We start from the raw sequence: 23,635 nt of genomic DNA, 5'->3' as shown, positions 1-23,635 counted from the left end.
TGAAATGAACGGGAAGCTTCTGCAGGCCTTTCTGGCGAGGATTTTTGGTGCGGAATCTGTGCCAGAATCCTCATCCAAATACTCCGTGTGAACCTAGTCTTACAGTTTATGGGGGTACTCTCTGGCAGTTTATGGGGGCACTCTGGCAGTTTATGTGGGGTACTCTCTGGCAGTTTATGGGGTACTCTCTAGCAGTTTATGGGGGCACTCTCTAGCAGTTTATGGGGGTACTCTCTAGCAGTTTATGGGGTACTCTCTGGCAGTTTATGGAGGTACTCTCTAGCAGTTTATGGGGTACTCTCTGGCAGTTTATGGGGGTACTCTCTAGCAGTTTATGGGGTACTCTCTGGCAGTTTATGGGGGTACTCTCTGGCAGTTTATGGGGTACTCTCTAGCAGTTTATGGGGTACTCTCTGGCAGTTTATGGGGTACTCTCTAGCAGTTTATGGGGTACTCTCTATCAGTTTTTGGGGGCACTCTCTGGCAGTTTATGGAGGTACTCTCTAGCAGTTTATGGGGTACTCTCTGGCAGTTTATGGGGGTACTCTCTAGCAGTTTATGGGGTACTCTCTGGCAGTTTATGGGGTACTCTCTATCAGTTTTTGGGGGCACTCTCTGGCAGTTTATGGAGGTACTCTCTAGCAGTTTATGGGGTACTCTCTGGCAGTTTATGGGGGTACTCTCTAGCAGTTTATGGGGTACTCTCTGGCAGTTTATGGGGGTACTCTCTGGCAGTTTATGGGGTACTCTCTAGCAGTTTATGGGGTACTCTCTGGCAGTTTATGGGGTACTCTCTAGCAGTTTATGGGGTACTCTCTGGCAGTTTATGGAGGTACTCTCTAGCAGTTTATGGGGTACTCTCTGGCAGTTTATGGGGGTACTCTCTAGCAGTTTATGGGGTACTCTCTGGCAGTTTATGGGGGTACTCTCTGGCAGTTTATGGGGTACTCTCTGGCAGTTTATGGGGTACTCTCTAGCAGTTTATGGGGTACTCTCTGGCAGTTTATGGAGGTACTCTCTGGCAGTTTATGGGGTAATCTCTAGTAGTTTATGGGGGCACTCTCTTGCAGTTTATGGGGGTACTCTCTGGCAGACTATGGGGGTACTCTCTGGCAGTTTATGGGGGCACTCTCTGACAGTTTATGGGGGCACTCTCTGGCAGTTTATGGGGGCACTCTCTAGCAGTTTATGGGGGCACTCTGGCAGTTTATGGGGGTACTCTCTGGAAGATTATGGGGGTACTCTTTGGCAGATTATGGGGGCACTCTCTGGCAGTTTATGGGGGCACTCTCTGGCAGTTTATGGGGGCACTCTCTAGCAGTTTATGGGGGCACTCTGGCAGTTTATGGGGGTACTCTCTGGCAGTTTATGGGGGCACTCTCTGGCAGTTTATGGGGGCACTCTCTGGCAGTTTATGGGGGCACTCTCTGGCAGATTATGGGGGTACTCTCTGGCAGTTTATGGGGGCACTCTCTGGCAGTTTATGGGGGCACTCTCTGGCAGTTTATGGGGCACTCTCTGGAAGATTATGGGGGCACTCTCTGGAAGATTATGGGGGTACTCTCTGGCAGTTTATGAGGGCACTCTCTGGCAGTTTATGGGGGTACTCTCTGGCAGTTTATGAGGGCACTCTCTGGCAGTTTATGGGGGTACTATCTGGCAGTTTATGGGGATACTCTCTGGCAGTTTATGAGGGCACTCTCTGGCAGTTTATGGGGGCACTCTTTGGCAGTTTATGGGGGCACTCTTTGGCAGTTTATGAGGGCACTCTCTGGCAGTTTATGGGGGCACTCTCTGGCAGTTTATGGGGGTACTATCTGGCAGTTTATGGGGATACTCTCTGGCAGTTAATGAGCAGCTTATGACTGGCACAGTTTATGGGGGCACTCTCTGGCAGTTTATGGGGGCACTCTCTGGCAGTTTATGGGGGTACTCTCTGGCAGTTTATGGGGGTACTCTCTGGCAGTTTATGGGGGTACTCTGGCAGTTTATGGGGGTACTCTCTGGCAGTTTATGGGGGTACTCTCTGGCAGTTTATGGGGGTACTCTCTGGCAGATTATGGGGGCACTCTCTGGCAGTTTATGGGGGTACTCTCCGGCAGTTTATGGGGGCACTCTCTGGCAGATTATGGGGGTACTCTCTGGCAGTTTATGGGGGCACTCTCTGGCAGTTTATGGGGATACTCTCTGGCAGTTAATGAGCAGCTTATGACTGGCACAGTTTATGGGGGCACTCTCTGGCAGTTTATGGGGGCACTCTCTGGCAGTTTATGGGGGTACTCTCTGGCAGTTTATGGGGGTACTATCTGGCAGTTTATGGGGATACTCTCTGGCAGTTAATGAGCAGCTTATGACTGGCACAGTTTATGGGGGCACTCTCTGGCAGTTTATGGGGGCACTCTCTGGCAGTTTATGGGGGGTACTCTCTGGCAGTTTATGGGGGTACTCTCTGGCAGTTTATGGGGGTACTCTCTGGCAGTTTATGGGGGTACTCTCTGGCAGTTTATGGGGATACTCTCTGGCAGTTAATGAGCAGCTTATGACTGGCACAGTTTATGGGGGCACTCTCTGGCAGTTTATGGGGGCACTCTCTGGCAGTTTATGGGGGTACTCTCTGGCAGTTTATGGGGGTACTCTGGCAGTTTATGGGGGTACTCTCTGGCAGTTTATGGGGGCACTCTCTGGCAGTTTATGGGGGTACTCTCTGGCAGTTTATGGGGGCACTCTCTGGCAGTTTATGGGGGTACTCTCTGGCAGTTTATGGGGGTACTCTCTGGCAGATTATGGGGGCACTCTCTGGCAGTTTATGGGGGTACTCTCCGGCAGTTTATGGGGGCACTCTCTGGCAGATTATGGGGGTACTCTCTGGCAGTTTATGGGGGTACTCTCTGGCAGATTATGGGGGCACTCTCTGGCAGTTTATGGGGGTACTCTCCGGCAGTTTATGGGGGCACTCTCTGGCAGATTATGGGGGTACTCTCTGGCAGTTTATGGGGGCACTCTCTGGCAGTTTATGGGGGCACTCTCTGGCAGTTTATGGGGGCACGCTCTGGAAGATTATGGGGGCACTCTCTGTCAGATTATGGGGGTACTCTCTGGCAGTTTATGGGGGCACTCTCTGGCAGTTTATGGGGGCACTCTCTAGCAGTTTATGGGGGCACTCTGGCAGTTTATGGGGGTACTCTCTGGAAGATTATGGGGGTACTCTTTGGCAGATTATGGGGGCACTCTCTGGCAGTTTATGGGGGCACTCTCTAGCAGTTTATGGGGGCACTCTGGCAGTTTATGGGGGTACTCTCTGGCAGTTGATGGGGGCACTCTCTGGCAGTTTATGGGGGCACTCTCTGGCAGTTTATGGGGGCACTCTCTGGCAGATTATGGGGGTACTCTCTGGCAGTTTATGGGGGCACTCTCTGGCAGTTTATGGGGGCACTCTCTGGCAGTTTATGGGGGCACTCTCTGGAAGATTATGGGGGCACTCTCTGTCAGATTATGGGGGTACTCTCTGGCAGTTTATGGGGGCACTCTCTGGCAGTTTATGGGGGCACTCTCTGGAAGATTATGGGGGTACTCTCTGGCAGTTTATGGGGGCACTCTCTGGCAGTTAATGAGCAGCCTATGACTGGCACACTTTATGGGGTCAGTCTCAGGTTGCTATGAGGTCAGTGGAAATAGCTGTGACGCAGGGTGTAAGTAGAAGGTAAACGTCTCCTGACGTCATGACGAGCACAGTCCTACAGTTCAAGACAGGCCTGGAGAATCACAGACTGCGACTTTTTTACCTCAGAAACCCGAAATGTCACCCTAATTGGACAGACTCGTCACTCCAGTTCGTGACACAGCGGAAATAAAACGGATTATTCCACCAATGAAGAGAACATATGTTACACAAGAAATAAAGCCACATAAACGGTCGTTTTCTACGTCACCTTATGACGTCACTTACATCCTGCAACCAGTGTGGGAAAACTCAGCCGCGGATCCCAAGTAGCCGTGCTCTGCCGCCAGATGGCGCACCGCGCAACGTAATGTCTCCTGGGCGCTCCGCCCGTGACTGGCAATGGACGCACGACGTGAATTATACCACTTCTGTAATATTATATTATTTTATAAGCACCAAGGAGGCGCCATGCGCTTCAGTCCAGAGAGCTGGCAAAGTGCGGTATGAACGTGTCCATTTTACACGAATAAAACACATGAGGGCAAAAGCTCTGAGGGAAAATATTAAAAGGTGCGACATGTCTCACAATCAGGCCAATCTAGTGAATTCAGAAAACACACACACACAAAAAAATGGGTTAAAACAAAAAGGCACCGCTGGGATTCGAACCCAGGATCTCCTGTTTACTAGACAGGCGCTTTAACCAACTAAGCCACGGCGCCGCACGGTGGCTTAGCCTCAAAATAGAATCCATCAGCCACACAGCGTCACCATGGAGATGAGTCAGCAGATTAGGAGGCCTTCAATCAACATTTATAACTTTATTTGTGATAATTATTCATATTTTATTACAGAGTATAGAATGAAAATGACATTATTCAGTTATGAACCAATGTCCTGTCTTTGGCCGTGAGATCCGGATTGCGGACCCATTGAAGTCAGCGGTCACGGTCGTATGTATGGGGCCTAATGTGGGCGTATTTTAGCGTCCGTATGACAGCCGCAAACCCTGCCTGACCACAGGTCTACCATACTGTACCCCCGATCATTAGACCTGCGGTCAGGCTGGGTTTGCGGCTGTCATACGGACGCGAAAATACACAGATATAATGAAAGTGAGAAATATTTTATTATATCATTTCCTGGGACAACACTGACGATCTGACACTTTGATAAAATGTACAGTAGTCCGTGTAAATGTAGTGTGCCCTCAAATTAACTCAACACGCCGCCATTAATGTCGAAACCGCTGGAAACAAAAGTGAAAATGGCTAAATTGTGCCCAAATATTTGGTGTGGCCACCGTTATTTTCCAGCACTGTCTTAACTCTCTTGGTCATGGCGCTCACTGGAGCGTCACTGGTGGCCACTGGAATCCTCTTCCATCCTCCATGATGACATCACGGAGCTGGTGGATGTCAGAGACCTTGCGCTCCTTCACCTCCCGTTTGAGGATGCCCCACAGACACTTAATAGGATTTAGGTCTGGAGACATGCTTGGCCGGTCCAGCACCTTTAGGCCTCATGGACACGACCGTTGTGTTCTGCGGTCCACAAATCGCAGATCCGCAAAACACGGATGGCGTCCGTGTGCGTTCCGCAATTTGCGGAATGGCACGGACAGCCGTTAATATAACTGCCTATTCTTGTCCGCAAAACGGGGCCAAGAATAGGACAGGTTATATTTTTTTTGCGGACCACGGAACGGAGCAACGGATACGGACAGCACATGGAGTGCTGTCCGCATCTTTTGCGGCCCCATTGAAGTGGATGCGGACCAAAACAACGGCCGTGTGCATGAGGCCTTACCCTGAGTTTCTTTAGCAAGGCAGTGGTTGTCTTGGAGGTGTTTGGGGTCGTTATTGTGTTGGAATACCGCCCTGCGGCCCAGTTTCTGAAGGGAGGGGATCACGCTCTGCTTCAGTATGTCACAGTACACTTTTGGCATTCATGGTTCCCTCAATGAACTGTAGCTCCCCACAGCCGGCAGCACTCATGCAGCCCCAAACCAGGACACTGCCACCACCATGCTTGACTGTAGGCAGGACGCACTTGTCTTTGTACTCCTCGCCTGGTTGCCTCCACACGCGCTTGACACCATCTGAACCAAATAAGTTTATCCTGGTCTCATCAGACCACAGGACATGGTTCCAGTAATCCACGTCCTTAGTCTGTTTGTCTTCAGCTAACTGTGTGCTTTCTTGTAAATGATCTTTAGAAAAGGCTCCTTCTGGGACGACAACCACGCAGACCAATCTGATGCAGTGTGCGGTGTATAGTCTGAGCCCCCCTAACCCCCCTGAGCACTGACAGGCTGACCCCCCAGCTGAGCCTGTGCACTCAGCTTCTTTGGTCGACCATGGCGAGGCCTGTTCGGATGGAACCTGTCTTGGTAAACCGCTGTATGGTCTTGGCCACCGTGCTGCAGCTCAGTGTCAGGGTGTTGGAAATCTTCTTATAGCCTCGGCCATCTTTATGTAGAGCAACAATTCAGTTTTTTTCAGATCCTCAGAGAGTTTTTTGCCATGAGCTGCCATGTAGAACTTCCAGTGACCGGTATGAGAGAGTGCGAGAGCGATAACACCAAATATAACACACCTGCTCCTTATTCACACCTTGTAACACTAACGAGTCACATAACAATTTGGCCATTTTCACTTACCCTGCTTTCACACCTGAGCGTTTCTCAAACACGCGTTTTACGCGCGTTTTTGTCGCGCGTTTTTATGCACGTTTTTTGTAATAATAAACGCGCGTTTGACGCGCGTTTGTGTCATTGACTGCAGTGTCCTATGGCCACAAACGCGCGTCAAAACGCCCCAAAGAAGCTCAAGTACTTGATTATGCGTCGGGCGTTTTACAGCGCGATCGTACGCGCTGTAAAACGCCCAGGTGAGAACCATTCCTATAGGGAAGCATTGGTTTTCATGTGTTGAGCGTTTTACAGCGCGTTTGAACGCGCTGTAAAACGCTCAGGTGTGAACTTAGGCTGGGTTCAGACCTGAGCGTTCTGAAACGAGCGCTCTGTATGCGCGATTGTACGGGCGTTTACAATCGCGCATACAGAGACTGGCGTTCACACATTGTCGCGCGTTCCCGAATATCTATGTGCGGGAACGCGCGACAAACGCCCCAAAAAAAGCTCAAGCACTTGTTTGAGCGTCGGGCGTTTTACAGCGCGATCGTACGCGCTGTAAAACGCCCAGGTGAGAACCATTCCCATAGGGAATCATTGGTTCTTGCCTGTTGTGCGTTTTACAGCGCGTAGGAACGCGCTGTAAAACGCTCAGGTGTGAACCCAGCCTTAGGGTCAGGGGTGCACTCACTTTTGTTGCCAGCAGTTTAGACATTGATGGCTCTGTGTTATTTTGAGGACACACTGTTATACAAGCCGTACACTGACTACTTTACATTGTATCAAAGTGTCATAGCTTCAGTGTTGTCCCAGGAAAAGATAGAATAACATATTTACAAAAATATGGGAGGTGTACTGACTTTTGTGAGATACTGTATACAGACACACACATACACAGATATATACAGATACTGTACACACACATACCATATTTTTCAGACTATAAAACGCACCTCAGATTAAGAGGAGGAAAACAACATTTTTTTTATTTTTGATCAGATCTCAGATCACACCCCAAAAATCAGACCGCCAAGCTCCATTAACCTCAGATTGGACCTCCACCCCCCAGCCTAAGATCAGACCACTATCAGCTTCAGATCAGACCCCCATGAGCTTCATATCAGACCCCATCAGCCTCAGATCAGACCCCAATCAGCCTCAGATCAGACCCAAATCAGCCTCAGATCAGACCCAAATCAGCCTCAGATCAGACCCAAATCAGCCTCAGATCAGACCCAAATCAGCCTCAGATCAGACCCAAATCAGCCTCAGATCGGACCCAAATCAGCCTCAGATCGGACCCAAATCAGCCTCAGATCGGACCCCCATCAGCCTCAGATCGGACCCCCATCAGCCTCAGATCGGACTCCCATCAGCCTCAGATCGGACTCCCATCAGCCTCAGATCGGACTCCCATCAGCCTCAGATCGGACTCCCATCAGCCTCAGATCGGACTCCCATCAGCCTCAGATCGGACTCCCATCAGCCTCAGATCGGACTCCCATCAGCCTCAGATCGGACTCCCATCAGCCTCAGATCGGACTCCCATCAGCCTCAGATCGGACTCCCATCAGCCTCAGATCGGACTCCCATCAGCCTCAGATCGGACTCCCATCAGCCTCAGATCGGACTCCCACCAGCCTCAGATCGGACTCCCACCAGCCTCAGATCGGACTCCCACCAGCCTCAGATCGGACTCCCACCAGCCTCAGATCGGACTCCCATCAGCCTCAGATCGGACTCCCATCAGCCTCAGATCGGACTCCCACCAGCCTCAGATCGGACTCCCACCAGCCTCAGATCGGACTCCCACCAGCCTCAGATCGGACTCCCACCAGCCTCAGATCGGACTCCCACCAGCCTCAGATCGGACTCCCACCAGCCTCAGATCGGACTCCCACCAGCCTCAGATCGGACTCCCACCAGCCTCAGATCGGACTCCCACCAGCCTCAGATCGGACTCCCACCAGCCTCAGATCGGACTCCCACCAGCCTCAGATCGGACTCCCACCAGCCTCAGATCGGACTCCCACCAGCCTCAGATCGGACTCCCACCAGCCTCAGATCGGACTCCCATCAGCCTCAGATCGGACTCCCACCAGCCTCAGATCGGACTCCCACCAGCCTCAGATCGGACTCCCACCAGCCTCAGATCGGACTCCCACCAGCCTCAGATCGGACTCCCACCAGCCTCAGATCGGACTCCCACCAGCCTCAGATCGGACTCCCATCAGCCTCAGATCGGACTCCCATCAGCCTCAGATCGGACTCCCACCAGCCTCAGATCGGACTCCCACCAGCCTCAGATCGGACTCCCATCAGCCTCAGATCGGACTCCCACCAGCCTCAGATCGGACTCCCACCAGCCTCAGATCGGACTCCCATCAGCCTCAGATCGGACTCCCATCAGCCTCAGATCGGACTCCCACCAGCCTCAGATCGGACTCCCACCAGCCTCAGATCGGACTCCCATCAGCCTCAGGTCTTACCTTGCATTCTCCGAACAGGCACACATACACAGATCTATACAGATACTGTACACACACACTTTTACATCTACAGGACACGATAGGAAACATTTTATTTTGCATTCTCAGTTCTTTGACATTTATTTCTGGTTTAAAAATATAAAATATCCAATAATGAACCGCTATCACATGGCACACAAGGTCTGGGGCACGGTGGGTAAGGAGGGCACACTATTGGACGGGGTGGACAGGCGACAGAAGACGCATTTGGTGATTACGTTTGCGTTGTCCCAATGCATGACAGGAAATGGCTTCTCACATTCTTCACACTTCAAGAAAAAAAGCATAAAAAGGTCAATTTTAGGTAAAGAAATGCAATTGTGATTGGACATTGCCGCTGCTCAAAATATGGCTGTCTGGCTGCACACTGAATTCATCCGCACCCTCAACACATGTGCATCGGTCAAACCTGACGATTTCAGCAGGACAAGCCACCATCTAATGTGTGTGGGGGCCTCCCGGTGGCAGATGTTAGGGGAGAGATTGGGCTGTTCAACTTGAACATGTCCCATCTTTTAATTCTAGGGGCATTAAGCCACCGCCATAGGCGCCTGGAAGCAGCTTTCTCCTCTCTCCCCAATCAGAACACATGCATGCTTGGCCAAGCCTAGCGAGCATGTGTATGGAGGGGTCAGGGACGACAGGTGTCGGCAGAACAGCTATTATATGTGCATGGCCTGCCTTATAATCAGGCGATAGGTTTGCAAATATCAGGGTCTTCAGAGTCCTGGTAAAGGGCTGATGCTGAGCAAAGGATTATAAAAGAAGTTGCTCTGTGCTCATTTATCAAGCCTTTACACAGGCCAATGGAAACCATATGGGGATGAATGATCGTTATTACGATTGTTGTCCCCCATACTTTCACATTATGTCTGCAGCACATTCCCTGCTTAAACGGGAGAAGTGCTGCAGATCTTTTCGTATACAACAGGGAAGCCCAACCTCCAGCTGTTACAAAACTATAACTCTCAGCATGCCTGGACAGCCTACAGCAGGGCATGGTGGGAGTCAGGGGCAGACATAAGCCGGTGCAGCCGGTTCAGCTGCACAGGGGCCCGGCGTGTGAGGGGCTCATTCATACTAGTGAGCACATCCAGAAGCGCTCACTAGTATGCAAGAGATCGGCGTTTACTCACCCCTCCGGCTCCGCTTCCTTCCTGGTCTCCTCCAGCCTGACTGCGTACAGCGCGCACTATGACGTGAGACTGTACGCAGTCAGGTCATGTGACTGTGCAGCGCGGGCTGTTGGAGCCCAGCAGGGCAGGCACTCACATCAGGACACAGAGAGCAGCGGAGCAGGAGAGGTAAGTTTCAATTATTTATTTTTAGTCTGATGGGGGCCCTGGGGGTCTGTCACACCGATATGGGGGGCCTGAATGAGCATATGGGGGTGCCTGAGCAAGTGACATTTGGGGGGCCTGAATGAGCATATGGGGGTGCCTGAATAAATAAACAACTGATATTGGGGGGTTCCTCCTGATCATCTTATATGTGGGGGGTCCTAGGCAACTGACATATGGGGGGCCCAAATAAGCAACTGATATGGGTGCGGGTCCTGAACAAGTGAGATATGGGAGGTGGGTCCCCCTGAGCAACTGATATGGGGGGGAGGGGGTCTGAGCAACTGATATGGGGGCGTGAATGGGCATCTAATATGGGGGAGGGGGGGTCCTGAGCAACAGATATGGGGGCCTATCTGAGCAATTGATGTATGGGGGGGCCTGCCTATTTTATATACTGGCAGACATGGGGGGGAACTATGGAGGGGGAAAAGCACTATGGGGGGCACTATCTTGTATACTGGCACACATGGGGGGGCACTATGGGTGCCCTATCTTATATACTGGCACACATGGGGGGGCACTATGAAGAGGGAGGAGCACTATGGGGACCCTATCTTGTATACTGGCACACATGGGGGGCACTATGGAGAAGGGGGGAGAGGAGCACTATTGGGGTCATTATATAGGGGAATTATATTGGTACACATTATGGGGGAATTTTATACTGGCACATTGTCAGGCACCATGGGGATAAGGGGGGGCACGATATAGGAGTATTTTATACTGGTGCAAATTATAGGGCACTATGGAGACCTTGTCTCAACTGGGGGCACTAAGAGGGTTTTTTGGGCACACGGTAGGGGGCATTGGCACACATTATGAGGGTACTATGGGGACATTATAAAGAGAATTATTACTACCGGGGGCATTATGGTGGGCTTTATTACAGTTGAGGGACTATGAGGAACATGAATACTAGTATGAGCACTATAGGAGCATTATTACTTCTGGGACACAGTGGAGACATTATTACTGTAGGGGCACTATTACTACTATGTGTTGTCTGGTAGATAATTATTTCTATTGGTGGGATTGTGGGGAGCACTGTTACTGTGGGGGGCACCCTGGCACGGTATCAGCTTAGCACAATTATTTTTGGGGAACATAATGTTTACACTATTAGTGTCAGGGACACTGTTTCCTGGGCGCAGTTATTTTTTAGGACACTGTGTTCCAATATTGAAGGGGAACTATCTGTGTGTAACTAGTATATGGAGCACAGCGGGTACCGTATTAGAGGGGTGTTGATTAGGTGGGAGGATGATGGAAATTAGGAAACTAAGATGTCTGTCTGTCAAAGAGAAGCGATGACTGAAAGAAATCATCATGGCGGTCTGGTCTGAAAGGAGAAGATGAGGACAGAGAACATCTACATCAAAGAAGACGTCCCTGGATGTAAGAGATATGTGGTCCTGTATTAGGCTACCTTCACATCTGAGTTAGTGATTCTGGCAGGCTGTGCTCCGGAACTGCTGGATGCAGACAGAATGTCCGCCGGCCCCATTAACTATAATGGGATCTGGCAGAGATCCGGCCACAATCTGGCAAAAATGCAGAGAATCAGCGGGACACAAACCGCTGCATGCTGCGGTTTGTGTCTGGCCGATTCCTTGCATTCTTTGCCGGATCAGGTGCCCGGAGCGTAGTGCCGCAGGTGTGAAAGTAGCCTTAACCTGTATGTTTTGTATTGCTATAAGTAATGTTAGGACGGAATTGGTTAGGTTGCAAATTTGGCTTGGGGGGGGGGGGGGAGGCACATTCTTTGCACAGGGGCCCTCTGCTGTCTGTGTCCGCCCCTGGTGGGAGTTGTAGTTTTACAACAGCTGGAGGGCGGCAGGTTGGGCATCCCTGGTATAAAAGATCAGTTGCTCATTTGTTGGCTGATTGGCAGAGCCCGGGTGCGAGCGTTTGTATGAATGCTCGTCTCCCCGATCATCGGGCCTCAAGTCCTCTCAGTTGTTCTTCTATGAGTCAAGGACAATGCTAATTCTTACTTACTGACGTGAGCACTTACCTGAGACAGCCGAGGGCCAATTGCTTTCTTGTTCTCGATGACAGCGGGAATTTCCTGATAATTCTCTATGCTCCACAGCCGTAATGTAGAGTCCTGTGAATATACAGACCGAGAGGCACTGCCCATAACACCACTGCTTTCATGTGGCCAAAGCTCCTGAGACATCATGGTCTGAACAGGCGGCAGAACCGGTCATGTAGGTGCCAGCAGTAGGAGTATGTCATGTTTATGTGCCTCTAATGTCAGCCGCTTATGTGATCGTCTTCAGAAAATGCTGTCATGACTGATGAAGGAGAAGCTCGTGTTTTTACCTTTGAAGAAGAAAGAATCCACTTCTTACTGGCGCTCAGTGCAACGTCCAGGACCCAATCAGTGTGACCCTAATGGGGTGAAAATAATAGGGTGATATGAACTGCAAAGATAGATAGATAGATATGAGATAGATAGATAGATATGAGATAGATAGATATGAGATAGATAGATAGATATGAGATAGATAGATATGAGATAGATAGATAGATATGAGATAGATAGATATGAGATAGATAGATATGAGATAGATAGATAGATAGATATGAGATAGATAGATAGATAGATATGAGATAGATATTAGATAGATAGATAGATAGATAGATAGATAGATAGATAGACAGATATGAGATAGATATGAGATAGATATGAGATAGATATGAGATAGATAGATATGAGATAGATAGATAGATAGATAGATATGAGATAGATAGATATGAGATAAATAGATATGAGATAGAAACATATGAGATAGATAATAGATAGATGATAAATAGATAGATAAATAGATAGATAGATAGATATGAGATAGATAGATAGATATGAGATAGATAGATAGATAGATAGATAGACAGACAGGACAGATAGACAAATAGATGCAGCTCGCCAGAATAACGCACCTTTAGCACAAGCTTCTTGCACTTGGAGGGCACGTCCCAGAGGACTATTGTTCTATCGTATCCTCCAGATAAAAGGACAGAAGCTGGCAGGACACAATAACATCGCATTACATGGTACCTATCATTTCAGAATGAGCTGTCCAGTTTGTAAATTGTAATTACTATTGTTATTTATATAGCGGCAACATATTCTGTACACAGACGGTCATTGTCATCACTCACACTATATCCGTCCATTATATGGCGGCACTTTTCAGCAGTTTTACCCCTCTGCAGGCTCCATCTCTAAGGCCTCATACATCAGTGAATCACAGACGTGTTCTGTCTACACGGACCGCTCACATACCCGCTGACTTTAATGTGTGTAGTCACACATCAGCGGTTTTCCATAGACAGTGGGCGACACCACGGAAGTATGCATTATTTTTGTCAGTGACTACAGATCCCTAACGCACATTATAGTTTATGGGTCCGTGAAAACCACTGACCCAACACGGATGCCATCCGTGTTTTAACCGTGATTTTTCATGTCCGTTGGTAGGAGTTGTGTCGGAAACTAATATTACACGGGGCGCAAAAAACAGACACACAAATCAAACATGAACCCTTCACGGACACCACTATCTTGTCACATAGGTCATCACAGATATGGACGTGGGAAGGAGCCCTAATTGTCACTTTCCCCTAAGTGATTGGGCAGAGACAAGCTGCTATCATGTCTCTGATACAGTGCCCCTGGAGAAGAGGAGATTCTCCTCCCCACCTCTCTGTATACAGCAGTACAGCTCAGTGTAGTTGTGAATCCTGCACTGCAGTGAGGTAATACACTTACTAGATGTAGCATCAGGGTCCCTGTGTCTCTACCTCTTTCTCCCTCCAGCAGCTCTCCCCCTTCCATCTCCATAGAATTCTATGGGCAGCTGTAACCCAATCTCTCTGTACTCTGATTAGTGCGGGAGGCTGGGAGAGAACAGAACAGGGGTCTGAAAAGTGGAAAAATAGGTATTTTTCCTCTATTAATATATATTACAAAGTTTCTACTCTTTTCTTTGCTTGTACTATTGTTGATCGGTAGGAACACAAGGACATTGGTTACTATCTGCATCCAATGTATTTTCCGTATTTCTGCACAATAAGAGACGGTACGGCTCTGTTCACACTGGTATCACGCCTTCTGTATGTTCACAGAATCCGTGCTGGATAAGTCAGATCCGTTATAATTTACTACGATCGCCATGATCTGTTTATTTCCTCTTATTGATTTATAATGTGTGGGGTCAGTTTGCCGAAAAGCAATGTAAACCGGACAGAGGGGTGAGCAGAACTACTTGGACTTTCCAATATAACTCACCATCCTGAGAGAACGCGCAGGAGCTGACCGATCCCGTGTGGGCGCTGAGGAGATTATCCGCTCCGCGGTGGCGAAACTCTCCAGTGTTAACATCCCAGATTCTCAAACCTTTGTCCCAAGACGCTGTGCACAAGGAGCGGCCATTGGCACTGAAGCCGCAGTCCGAAATAACATTGCTGTGTGCTCTGCAATAAAAAAAAATATTATAAAAAAGTAAAGGACATCTCCTTAACATTGCTGTTGCTTACCGTTGTATTTGGATAGTTGCACGTTTTGCAGTTACGTCCCACAATTTCACGGATCTGTCAGATGACACTGAACAAATTCTCAGACTTTCTGGATCAAAACAGCATCTTGTTATGGTGGACGTGTGATGGTCTGGAGGAATGAAGAATAAATGTGCATTATACATGAACCTACGGAGCGTGGGGCCTCATTTATCCCATACGTCAGCAGCTAATTATTTGCAAACATGCCAGTCTTTGCATGAACATTTAAAGGCTATGCAAACCTTCGGAGCCCAATTTTTTTTATGATTGCATTTTACTCATTTTGGGCTAAAAAACTTTTTTTCAATAGGTCTTAATTAAAAATATTCAGCCGTTCTGTCACAAATGGTTAACTGTTTTTCTATCTGTGAGAATGTACTTTTTACTTACACTTTGTGCCCATCTAATAACTCTTATCTCTAAATTACTAAAAAGGTCATAAACACCTATTTTAAGCCTGTATTACACTGTAGTGATCATCTGGCAGTGTAATACTGCCACCGATTGCCCGATGAACGAACAAACGCTCCATCATTGGGCAATCCAAATCTTAGGACATGTTAAAAAATTATTATTTGCAGGCGGCAGGTTGTGCTGTCTAATCACGATCTGCCGCCGGAAAATCACTACAGCATGGGGACGAGCGATGGCATGGAGATCTCTCCTTCCCATGCTGCGGAGGAGATTGCTGCATGTAATAGCAGTGGTCTCCTCCACTAGCGAGCAGGGGATTGCCGGGAAGGAACGCTTTCCTCCCGATAATCGTCTGCTACATCTGGCTGTGTAATACCGTCTTAAGCTGCACTGTTATCAATCAGATAAGAACTGAGCTATAATGAATATTTGTTAGATTAGAGATCAGAGATAAGGAGCCTGTCAGATGAGCTGCCTGAGTGAAAATTTAGATCCTGTTACTAGATAAACTCAAGGCTGCAGAAAGACAGTGGTTACATTTTTTAATAAAGACCAATTGAAAAAAAAATTTTTTAGCTCAAAATGAGTACAATGCAATAATAAAAGAAATTGCTCTCAAAGGTGTACATAGCCTTTAAGGGGGTAGAGTTTTTAAAAAAAGAGGAATTATGCTTAAACAGAAAAAAAAAAGTGCAGTCAATATGAATAATTATAGTTCTTAAAGGCGATGTACACCTTTGGAGGCAATTTTTGTTTGGCTAAAAATCATATTTTTAATTGGCAAAAATATTGAGCCATTCTGTCACAAAGGGCTAACGGTTTCTCTAGCTGTGTGACTGGTGCTTTCACTTTGTGCCGGTCATCTAATAAACCTTATCTCTAGGTTACTAAGAGGTCATTAACACTTATTTAAGCCACATTCTTATCAGTAAGATAAGGATTGAGCTATAATGTCAAAGAGCAGAGATAAGGAGCCTGTGTGCTCCCCAGATGACGGAAGAGACAGTAAAATCCACAGGCAGCTAGTAAAGCATCTCAGCTCTGTACACAAAAAAGGATTCCATATTTTTGAATTAAGACCAATTGAAAATAAATACAATGCAATAATGAAAAAAAACAATTGCCCCCAAAGGTGTACATAGCCTTTAAGTCTCTATGTTCTAGCGCACTAATACAGAGGCCCCAGCCGATGCAGCTCATGGAAGACTATGAGGGGAAAAGGAAAATATATTTTATCACAGCAAGAACTCCCCTTGTTGCCTGTAATATGATAAAACAGGTTGGTGACCCCTGCACCACTAATATAGCATTATTGAGAGACTTGCCTTTAACATACATCACTTTGGAAGCTGTTGCACAATCAATGATACAGATGGCATTGTCCACGTCCACGGCACATACTACGTGCTTTCCATCTCCTGAAACATTGCATGATGTCACCAGGCCGTCCAGGCTCACCGACCACTGTTAACAGACAATGACATCCTGGGGTGTGTTATATGGTATGTATTATGCAGAATTTATCATAGAATATATGTAGACTGCGAATGCATTTATGTAAGAGCAGTACATACCAGGACTTTCCCGGTCTGCATATCCCAAAGCTTCACAGTTTTGTCATATGATGATGTCACCATCCTAGATAACAAGGAATTGGGGGAAAATTATGACACTAGAGGTGGAAATATTAAAAGGGTTCCTGGATATAAAATAATGATGACCTATACTGAGACTTGATGGGGGAGTCCGACTTCCGGCATGGCCACTAATCAGCTGTTTGAAAAGGCTACGGGGAGAGCGGTGGCCTCTTCCTCGACCAGTGACGTCACGTTCATCAGTCACATGGCCTAGGTGTAGCTCAGCCCCATTCAATTGATTGGGCCTGGGCTGCAATACAATTAATGGAGCTGTTCTTGGTAAGATGTGAGAAGGCTGCGGGGCTCGCCCCTATCAAACAGCTGATCAATGATTTTGACCCGAGAATTTCGGTGAAGTTTTGGTGAAAAATGGTGCACCTTAGGCCACGTCCCATTCCCCCACTAATTCCTGCCCTTTCTGCTAAACCCCACCCCTTAAAAAAAAGAAGAGGTAGAAGCCCTAGCTGAACCAAATTGCACCACTTTCTAGACATTAGTAAATCTGGGACTATGTGTTCAAGCCTATGTGAGTGCAACAATGTTAAAAGTGCATTATATTATTTGTTGGGTCAGTATTAACTTCCTTCTAGAATTAAATTCATCTGTCTTTATTGTCTTGAGGTGCTCTGTAGACTATCTAGTCACGATTCTGGGAAATGCGCCAGTTCTGGGTGTGCAAACAAAGAGTTAGCAAGGAGACAAAAACATAGGTATGGGGAGTATGTACAAGGAGAGTACAAGGGACCATCCTTCTTCTGTACCAATCAATGTAAATGTCGAATGTTATTTTATGGTTTATGAAGGTTGGTATCATGGTGTGAACCCACTGTGCCACGTGTCCTACCTCCTCTAAGGGCTTTGTCTAAGTGAACCCCTGGATCTTCACAGTACCCCTGATGGTGGGGATAGACTTTCCCAAGGGGAACACCAGGTCGCTACCTCTTGAGGAGGATAAGCAAACGAGGCAGCTTAGAAAGGTAGCAGAGGTGCAGGACCGAAGGATGAGGCAGAGACGTAGTCAGACAGGCAAAAGGTCAGGGCAGGCGGCACAGGTACAGGTCAGGAAATCTGAGTTGGCAACAGGAGAGTCGAGGCAAGCAGATAGAGATCTAACAGGTAGCAGAGTCCAGGAATACAGATACGAGTCAGGAACACTAGCGGAAACCAGGAACCTTAGCAGGACACAAGGACCTTGACACTGAGGCATCTGGGAAGGGGGCTGAGCCACTTTTATATGCGCAGAAGGGCTAGGATAGGTCAGCGAGGTCACATGACCTAACCCATAAAGCCCAGGAAGTGACGCGCGCCGGCCGTTAAGGAAGTGCTGCAGGAAACAAGCAGCAAGCATGCTGTGGCCAGGGCTGAGAGCAAACTGTGGAGCGGATCCCAGAACAACAGCACCCACACAGACAGAGCCCAGGACTGCAGCGGTGAATGGGAAGCTCCGGCTGCAGATCAGTGCTGAACACGGCGCCCGGGACTGCGGCGGTAAGCAGGGGAACAGCGGCGCACAGTAGCCGCTGTTACAGTTGGCATGTATCCGCCACCTTATCTGTAAGTATTATATAATCTTATACACTGCTTCATTTAAGTGGAATGATCTTGTTGGACACATAGCATTTGTGTCTCAAGATAATCACCTCCGAGCTCGGTAACTTTCTACTAATTTGGATTTCACATGATAATTAGTGGAACCTGACTGAGGTTCGATAACACCTAGTGAACCGCATGAACGCAGGGTGGTAGACTGTAAGCAATTCCTCAAAGGGGTTGTTTTAGGATGAAAACCCCTATCCATATTAGAGCATATAGGTAAATAGACGGGGTCCCCCTGGTTGGAATCCCCATCTATGTGCCAAAATGACAGCTAGGTGGTCTATAAACTACATGTGTGCCTAGACGCAGCTTACCCGGGTTATTGACAGCTGACAGCAGAGCATGACAAAGGCCTCATGCACACAACCGTGTGGTTTTTTGCAGTCCGCAAACCGTGGATCTGCAAAAACGGAAGCTGCCCATGTGCCTTCCGCAATTTGCAGAACGGAACGAGCGGCAAATTGTAGACATGCCTATTCTTGTCCGCATCACAGACAAGAATAGGAAATGCTATATTTTATTTGCGGGGCCACGGAACAGAGCAAAGGATGCGGACAGCACACGTAGTGCTGTCCGCATCTTTTGCGGCCCCATTGAAGTGAATGGGTCCAAATCCGAGCCGCAAAAAACTGCGGCTCGAATGCGGACCACAACAAGGGTATATCTTCATGAAACAAGTCCTTTAAATCAAAGTTGTGAAAGAAAGCGTCACCTCTTGTTGTCGCCTGCTGGGCGGCACTCGGAGATAGGACCAGTGTGCTCATCTTTAAACTCACAGACTGGGGAACAGGTAGAGAAATCCTAAAAAAGAAACAGCAAAAACAACGCCAGGTCAATAGGAATCACGATCTGTAATGGAGGCAATTTGCGGTCCCCAATGCATGGGCAACATCCGTGCGGATTCTGCAGACGGATCCAGACCCATTCACCTTGAATGGGTCCGTGGTCCGTCCTTCCCTGCCACGCCCACTTTTTTTAGACCTGCTTTGAGAGGGGAAAAGTCGTAGATTGCGGCGCAACGTTTTCGGCAGAAATACGCCAATTAAAGCCGTATTTCTGAATAATAAATGACACCTAATATGTATATAAGAGATACAACACGTATATAACAGATACAGCGCGGATCCAACAACAGATACAACATGGATAAAACTCGGATCCGACAACAGATAAAAGACATAAAACATGGATACAACATGGGTCCAACAACAGATACAACATGTATGTAACATATATACAACATGGATGCTACATTGATCCAAGAATAGATACAACATGGTTACAAGATGGCTACAACAAGGATCAAACAACAAATGAAACATGCATATAACATGGATACAACACACAGTAATATTCCTTCTTCTTGGTTGATCAGATTATCGGATTTTAGAATGAAGGAATTCGATCATAATGTACTGAACCTGTATTTGCAATTAAAAGGGTTTTCCGAGATTTTACTCCTTATGGCCTGTCCTCCGCTGATTACTTGTTTGAGCACGGCGCTGTACATAGTATAGCAGCCCAAGACTAATCACTTGAATGTGACCGATGAACGCGATGTCACGCGGCCTGACGCTACTGCGAGCACCGATACCTTCTCAAACAGCTGATTGGGTGACAGACCGCCCCCCCCCCCCCCCCCAGAGGACGTATCCAGAGGATAGATCATCAGTATAAGGCCTCATGCACATGCCCGTTTTTCGGGTCCACATCCGAGCCGCAGTTTTTGCGGCTTGGGTGCGGACCCATTCACTTCAATGGGGCCGCAAAAGATGCGGACAGCATCCGTTGCTCCATTCCGTGGCCCCGCAAAATAAATATAGCATGTACTATTCTTGTCCGTTTTGCAGACAAGAATAGGCATTTCTACAATGGGCTGCCCGTTCCGTTCATTGCGGAAGGCACATGGTCTTTGCGGAGAGCAAAAAAACTGAACGGTCGTGTGCATGAGGCCTAAAAGTCTTGGAAAAACCCCACAGATTCACATGTAAAGACGGTATCCTGAGGAGCTCAAGGGTAACCTACCCACAGTTTTGCGGTTCCATCGTAAGAACCTGTTAGGATTTTTGTATCCTCAAGACAGAAATGACAAGAAGTCACAGCCCCTCGGTGTCCCTTTAAGATTCTGAAAGGAACCTGCAAAAAAAAAGAAAAAAAATGGTTGGAAATAAAATAATTCAATACAAGTGACAAAAAATGCACACTATGGCGGTGGAGGCGCAGCGCTGATCTGTGCCGTCTGCTCACCTGTATTTCCTAGCAGTCTTTTTCCTCTCCTTACTGTCATGTGCCACTGCACCGTATATATGTGTGGCCGGTCTATCTGTACCATGATTTGTATATATATATATATATATGTCCTTGTGTGGCGGTATTATTTTGACAAAGCATGGTGCAGTTATTTGGTTACTATTTGGCGGTATTATATAGGGACCGTATGATGCAGTCTGACCAGTCTTGTACTATGCCATTTCCGGGCTCATGCACACGAACGTATTATCTTTCCGTGACCGTTCAGTTTTTTTTGCGGACCGTACACGGAACCATTAATTTCAATGCGTCCGCAAAAAGAACGTAAGGTACTTCGTGTGCACTCCGTTTCCGCATGTCCGTATTTCCGTTCCCCCAAAAAATAGAACATGTCCTATTATTGTCCGCATTATGGATAAGGATAGGGCTGTTCTATTTGGGGCCAGCTGTTCCGTTCCGCAAAATACGGAATGCACACGGACGTCATCCGCATTTTTTGCGGACCGCTAAATACATACGATCGTGTGAAAAAGCCCATCATTGAAGAAAAACACTGAAAATGCTGAAGAAAAATAAAAAATAAAAATACCCCAAATCCCCTGCAGCTCCCACCCTGAGCCCCGACTTCTTGACAAGGACATGTGACTCTGCAACCAATCACTGACCACAGTGGTGACCTGCTATGGCCAGTGATTGGCTGCAGTGGTCACATGTCTGTGGGGAGTCACCTGCTACATTGGTTGGGAGTGACAGCATAAGACTCAGGTACACGTATGTATTTTATGGTCCGCAAAACACTGATCCGCAAAAAAACAGATGACATCCATGTGACATCCGTATTTTTTGAAAATCCGTTGTAACAATGTCTGTCCGCAAAACAGACAAGAGTAGGACATTTTCTATCTTTTTGCGGGAACGGACTTGCAGACATATGGATACAGAACACACGTAGTCATTTCCAGTTGAAATGACTGGTTTTGCATACGGGCCGTAAATAAAAAAGAAAAAAAAACTTAATGGACACGGACGAAAAATATGTTTGTGCGCATGAGCCCTAATTGAAATTATATTATGTACATGGATCTATGCCAAATATGTACACAGTGAAAAGTATAAATAAAGTTCAGTGAGAGGGGAAAAAAAATTAATTCCCAATAACAACCAATGAGCTTCTTTCTTTCATTTTTCTCACTGCCTCTGACGTATGAAAGATGCAACCTGATTGGTTGCTAAGGGCGAGAACCATCCTCCCCAAGTTATAATGGCGGAAACTGTCGCCTCTATAAGCTGACCTGGGACAGTCTCTCACTGTGCCACACGGTCTCCTCATCGCTGGGTTTCGTCTCCAGGAGGCTCCCCTTCTCTTGCAGCGGCATCTTCCAGACACACGTTCAGCGTTCCCGGAGTTCTCGTCTCCATAGCAACCAGCTACAGAGGCCGCGCTGGTCCAAACTACTGCAGTAATGCGCCATCTATGGGCCAGTTGGTGGAAGTGTCCTTTTCCTGGGGTGCTGTGGAGGCTCTTTCAGCCTGTAATGGAGGAGGTCGGTAGGTGGCCTCATTACAAGCTGGATGTGAGGAAGGAGACTTTGGGGAGAGATTCTCAAAGTTTCTAAAGTTTTAAAAGGCGTTTTCTGGGATGTTATAATGAAGGGTTATCATTAGACTATTAATGGATGATTGGAGCCGACAACCCCTGGGGGCGGCGCGTCCTCTAAGGGTGCTGCTACACCTTGCGGCTGTGCTGCCTTTTGGACGCGGCCAAAAAGCACATTTAAAAAAAGACACGTTTTTAAAAAAAAACGCATGCGGTATCTGCAGCGACATATCTGCGTTTATGGTGTTTTTCTCCCCCCAGCAAATGGAAAATACACAGCAGACTTCTGAACATAGGCCATCAGTGAAAAAAAAACTCTTGGAAAACCCCTTTAATGTGAATTTGTTTTGTAATTCATGTTTTGCTGTGCGTTTTCCCTTTTCTGGAAGAAATGTTGTTGCAAAAACCACATGTTGCGTTATTTTTTTTTTTTGCAGCTCCTAAAATGCAGCACCCTAAGGCCCCTTTCACACGAGCGAGTTTTCCCGCGCGGGTGCAATGCGTGAAGTGAACGCACAGCACCCGCACTGAATACTGACCCGTTCATGTCTGTGGACATGAGCGTTTTTTTTTTTCACTCATCAGATCTGCGTTAGAATCGCCGCATGTTCTATTTTCAGCCTTTTTTTATTCAGCCCATGCCCCATAAAAGTGAATGGGGCTTCCGTGAACGGATATAACCCGGATACAATGAGTTTTTCACTGATGGTCACTAGGAGATGTTGTTTGTAAGTCTTCAGTTTTTTATCCCGTGCGTGAATAACGCATCAAAATGCATTGCACCAGAGTGTAAAAAACTGAACGCAAATGCAGACAAAACTGACTTAACTTGCTGGCGAAATGCGGGCCGCAATGCACGAGCACAGTCCGTGGGGCAGCCGCAGCGGATCACTGACCCATTCACTTGAATGGGTCCGCGATCTGGCCGTTCCGCAAAAAGATAGGACATGTTCTATCTTTTTGCGGAACGGAAGTATGGGACGAAACCCCACGGAATGGGTCCGCATCCGTGATGCGGAATACCCACGGAACGGCACCTGTGTATTGCGGATCCGCAAATGCGCTCCGCAATACGGCAACGGGAAGCAGACGTTCGTGTGCAGGGGGCCTAATACTGTAGAGGGGGCCCTGACAATAAAATATTTTAGTGTTCCTCCTGGGTGGGCCCCTTCTGAGTTTGGGCCCCAAAGCAGCTGCTTCCCCTATAGCTATGCCCCTGACTCTCCCTGTCTTAGGCCTCATGCACATGATCACATTATCGCTCTGTGCCCCTTGTGATTGCTATACAAGTTTATGTGACCTGGTAGGATTGTACAGAGGTGCTTTTTAATGCAATCCATGTACTGTTATTTGGCTGCACTAGATGCTGAATGAATGTGTAAGGGCTCATAGAGTATCTGCATGGAACACC

General features: G+C 47.7%; 1 protein-coding gene and 1 non-coding gene across 2 annotated transcripts; both read right to left on the bottom strand.

Moving 5' to 3' along the window:
* Positions 1 to 4,309: 4,309 nt before the first annotated feature.
* On the bottom strand, positions 4,310 to 4,383 carry TRNAT-AGU. The gene has a single exon. It is a non-coding gene; the product is annotated as a tRNA-Thr (tRNA).
* Positions 4,384 to 8,949: 4,566 nt separating this feature from the next.
* LOC122920114 (WD repeat-containing protein 88-like) lies at positions 8,950 to 22,015 on the bottom strand. Its single transcript, XM_044269324.1, has 11 exons — positions 21,920 to 22,015; positions 20,403 to 20,513; positions 19,090 to 19,178; positions 16,719 to 16,782; positions 16,470 to 16,608; positions 14,710 to 14,839; positions 14,462 to 14,646; positions 13,111 to 13,193; positions 12,493 to 12,561; positions 12,182 to 12,274; positions 8,950 to 9,093 (listed from the first exon to the last, which is right to left on the bottom strand). The coding sequence occupies exons 1-11, from the start codon at positions 22,001 to 22,003 to the stop codon at positions 8,950 to 8,952; spliced, it is 1,191 nt and encodes a 396-aa protein (XP_044125259.1). The 5' UTR covers positions 22,004 to 22,015.
* Positions 22,016 to 23,635: the final 1,620 nt, after the last annotated feature.

The sequence above is a fragment of the Bufo gargarizans genome, chromosome 10 (genome assembly GCF_014858855.1).
Source record: "Bufo gargarizans isolate SCDJY-AF-19 chromosome 10, ASM1485885v1, whole genome shotgun sequence".
Lineage (NCBI taxonomy): Eukaryota > Metazoa > Chordata > Amphibia > Anura > Bufonidae > Bufo > Bufo gargarizans.
Note: the sequence above shows the minus strand (reverse complement) of the source record. Positions and strands in the feature narration are given on the sequence as shown.

What these genes read in the sequence shown, in the direction of transcription:
- LOC122920114 (XM_044269324.1), bottom strand. Translation starts at nt 22,003, where the DNA reads ATGCCGCTGCAAGAGAAGGGGAGCCTCCTGGAGACGAAACCCAGCGAT. An exon ending in GCAACTATCCAAATACAACG is followed by an intron (nt 14,647 to 14,709) that starts GTAAGCAACAGC and finishes TTTTTATTGCAG; the next exon opens with AGCACACAGCAATGTTATTT. An exon ending in CTGCGCGTTCTCTCAGGATG is followed by an intron (nt 13,194 to 14,461) that starts GTGAGTTATATT and finishes GTGTCCTGCCAG; the next exon opens with CTTCTGTCCTTTTATCTGGA.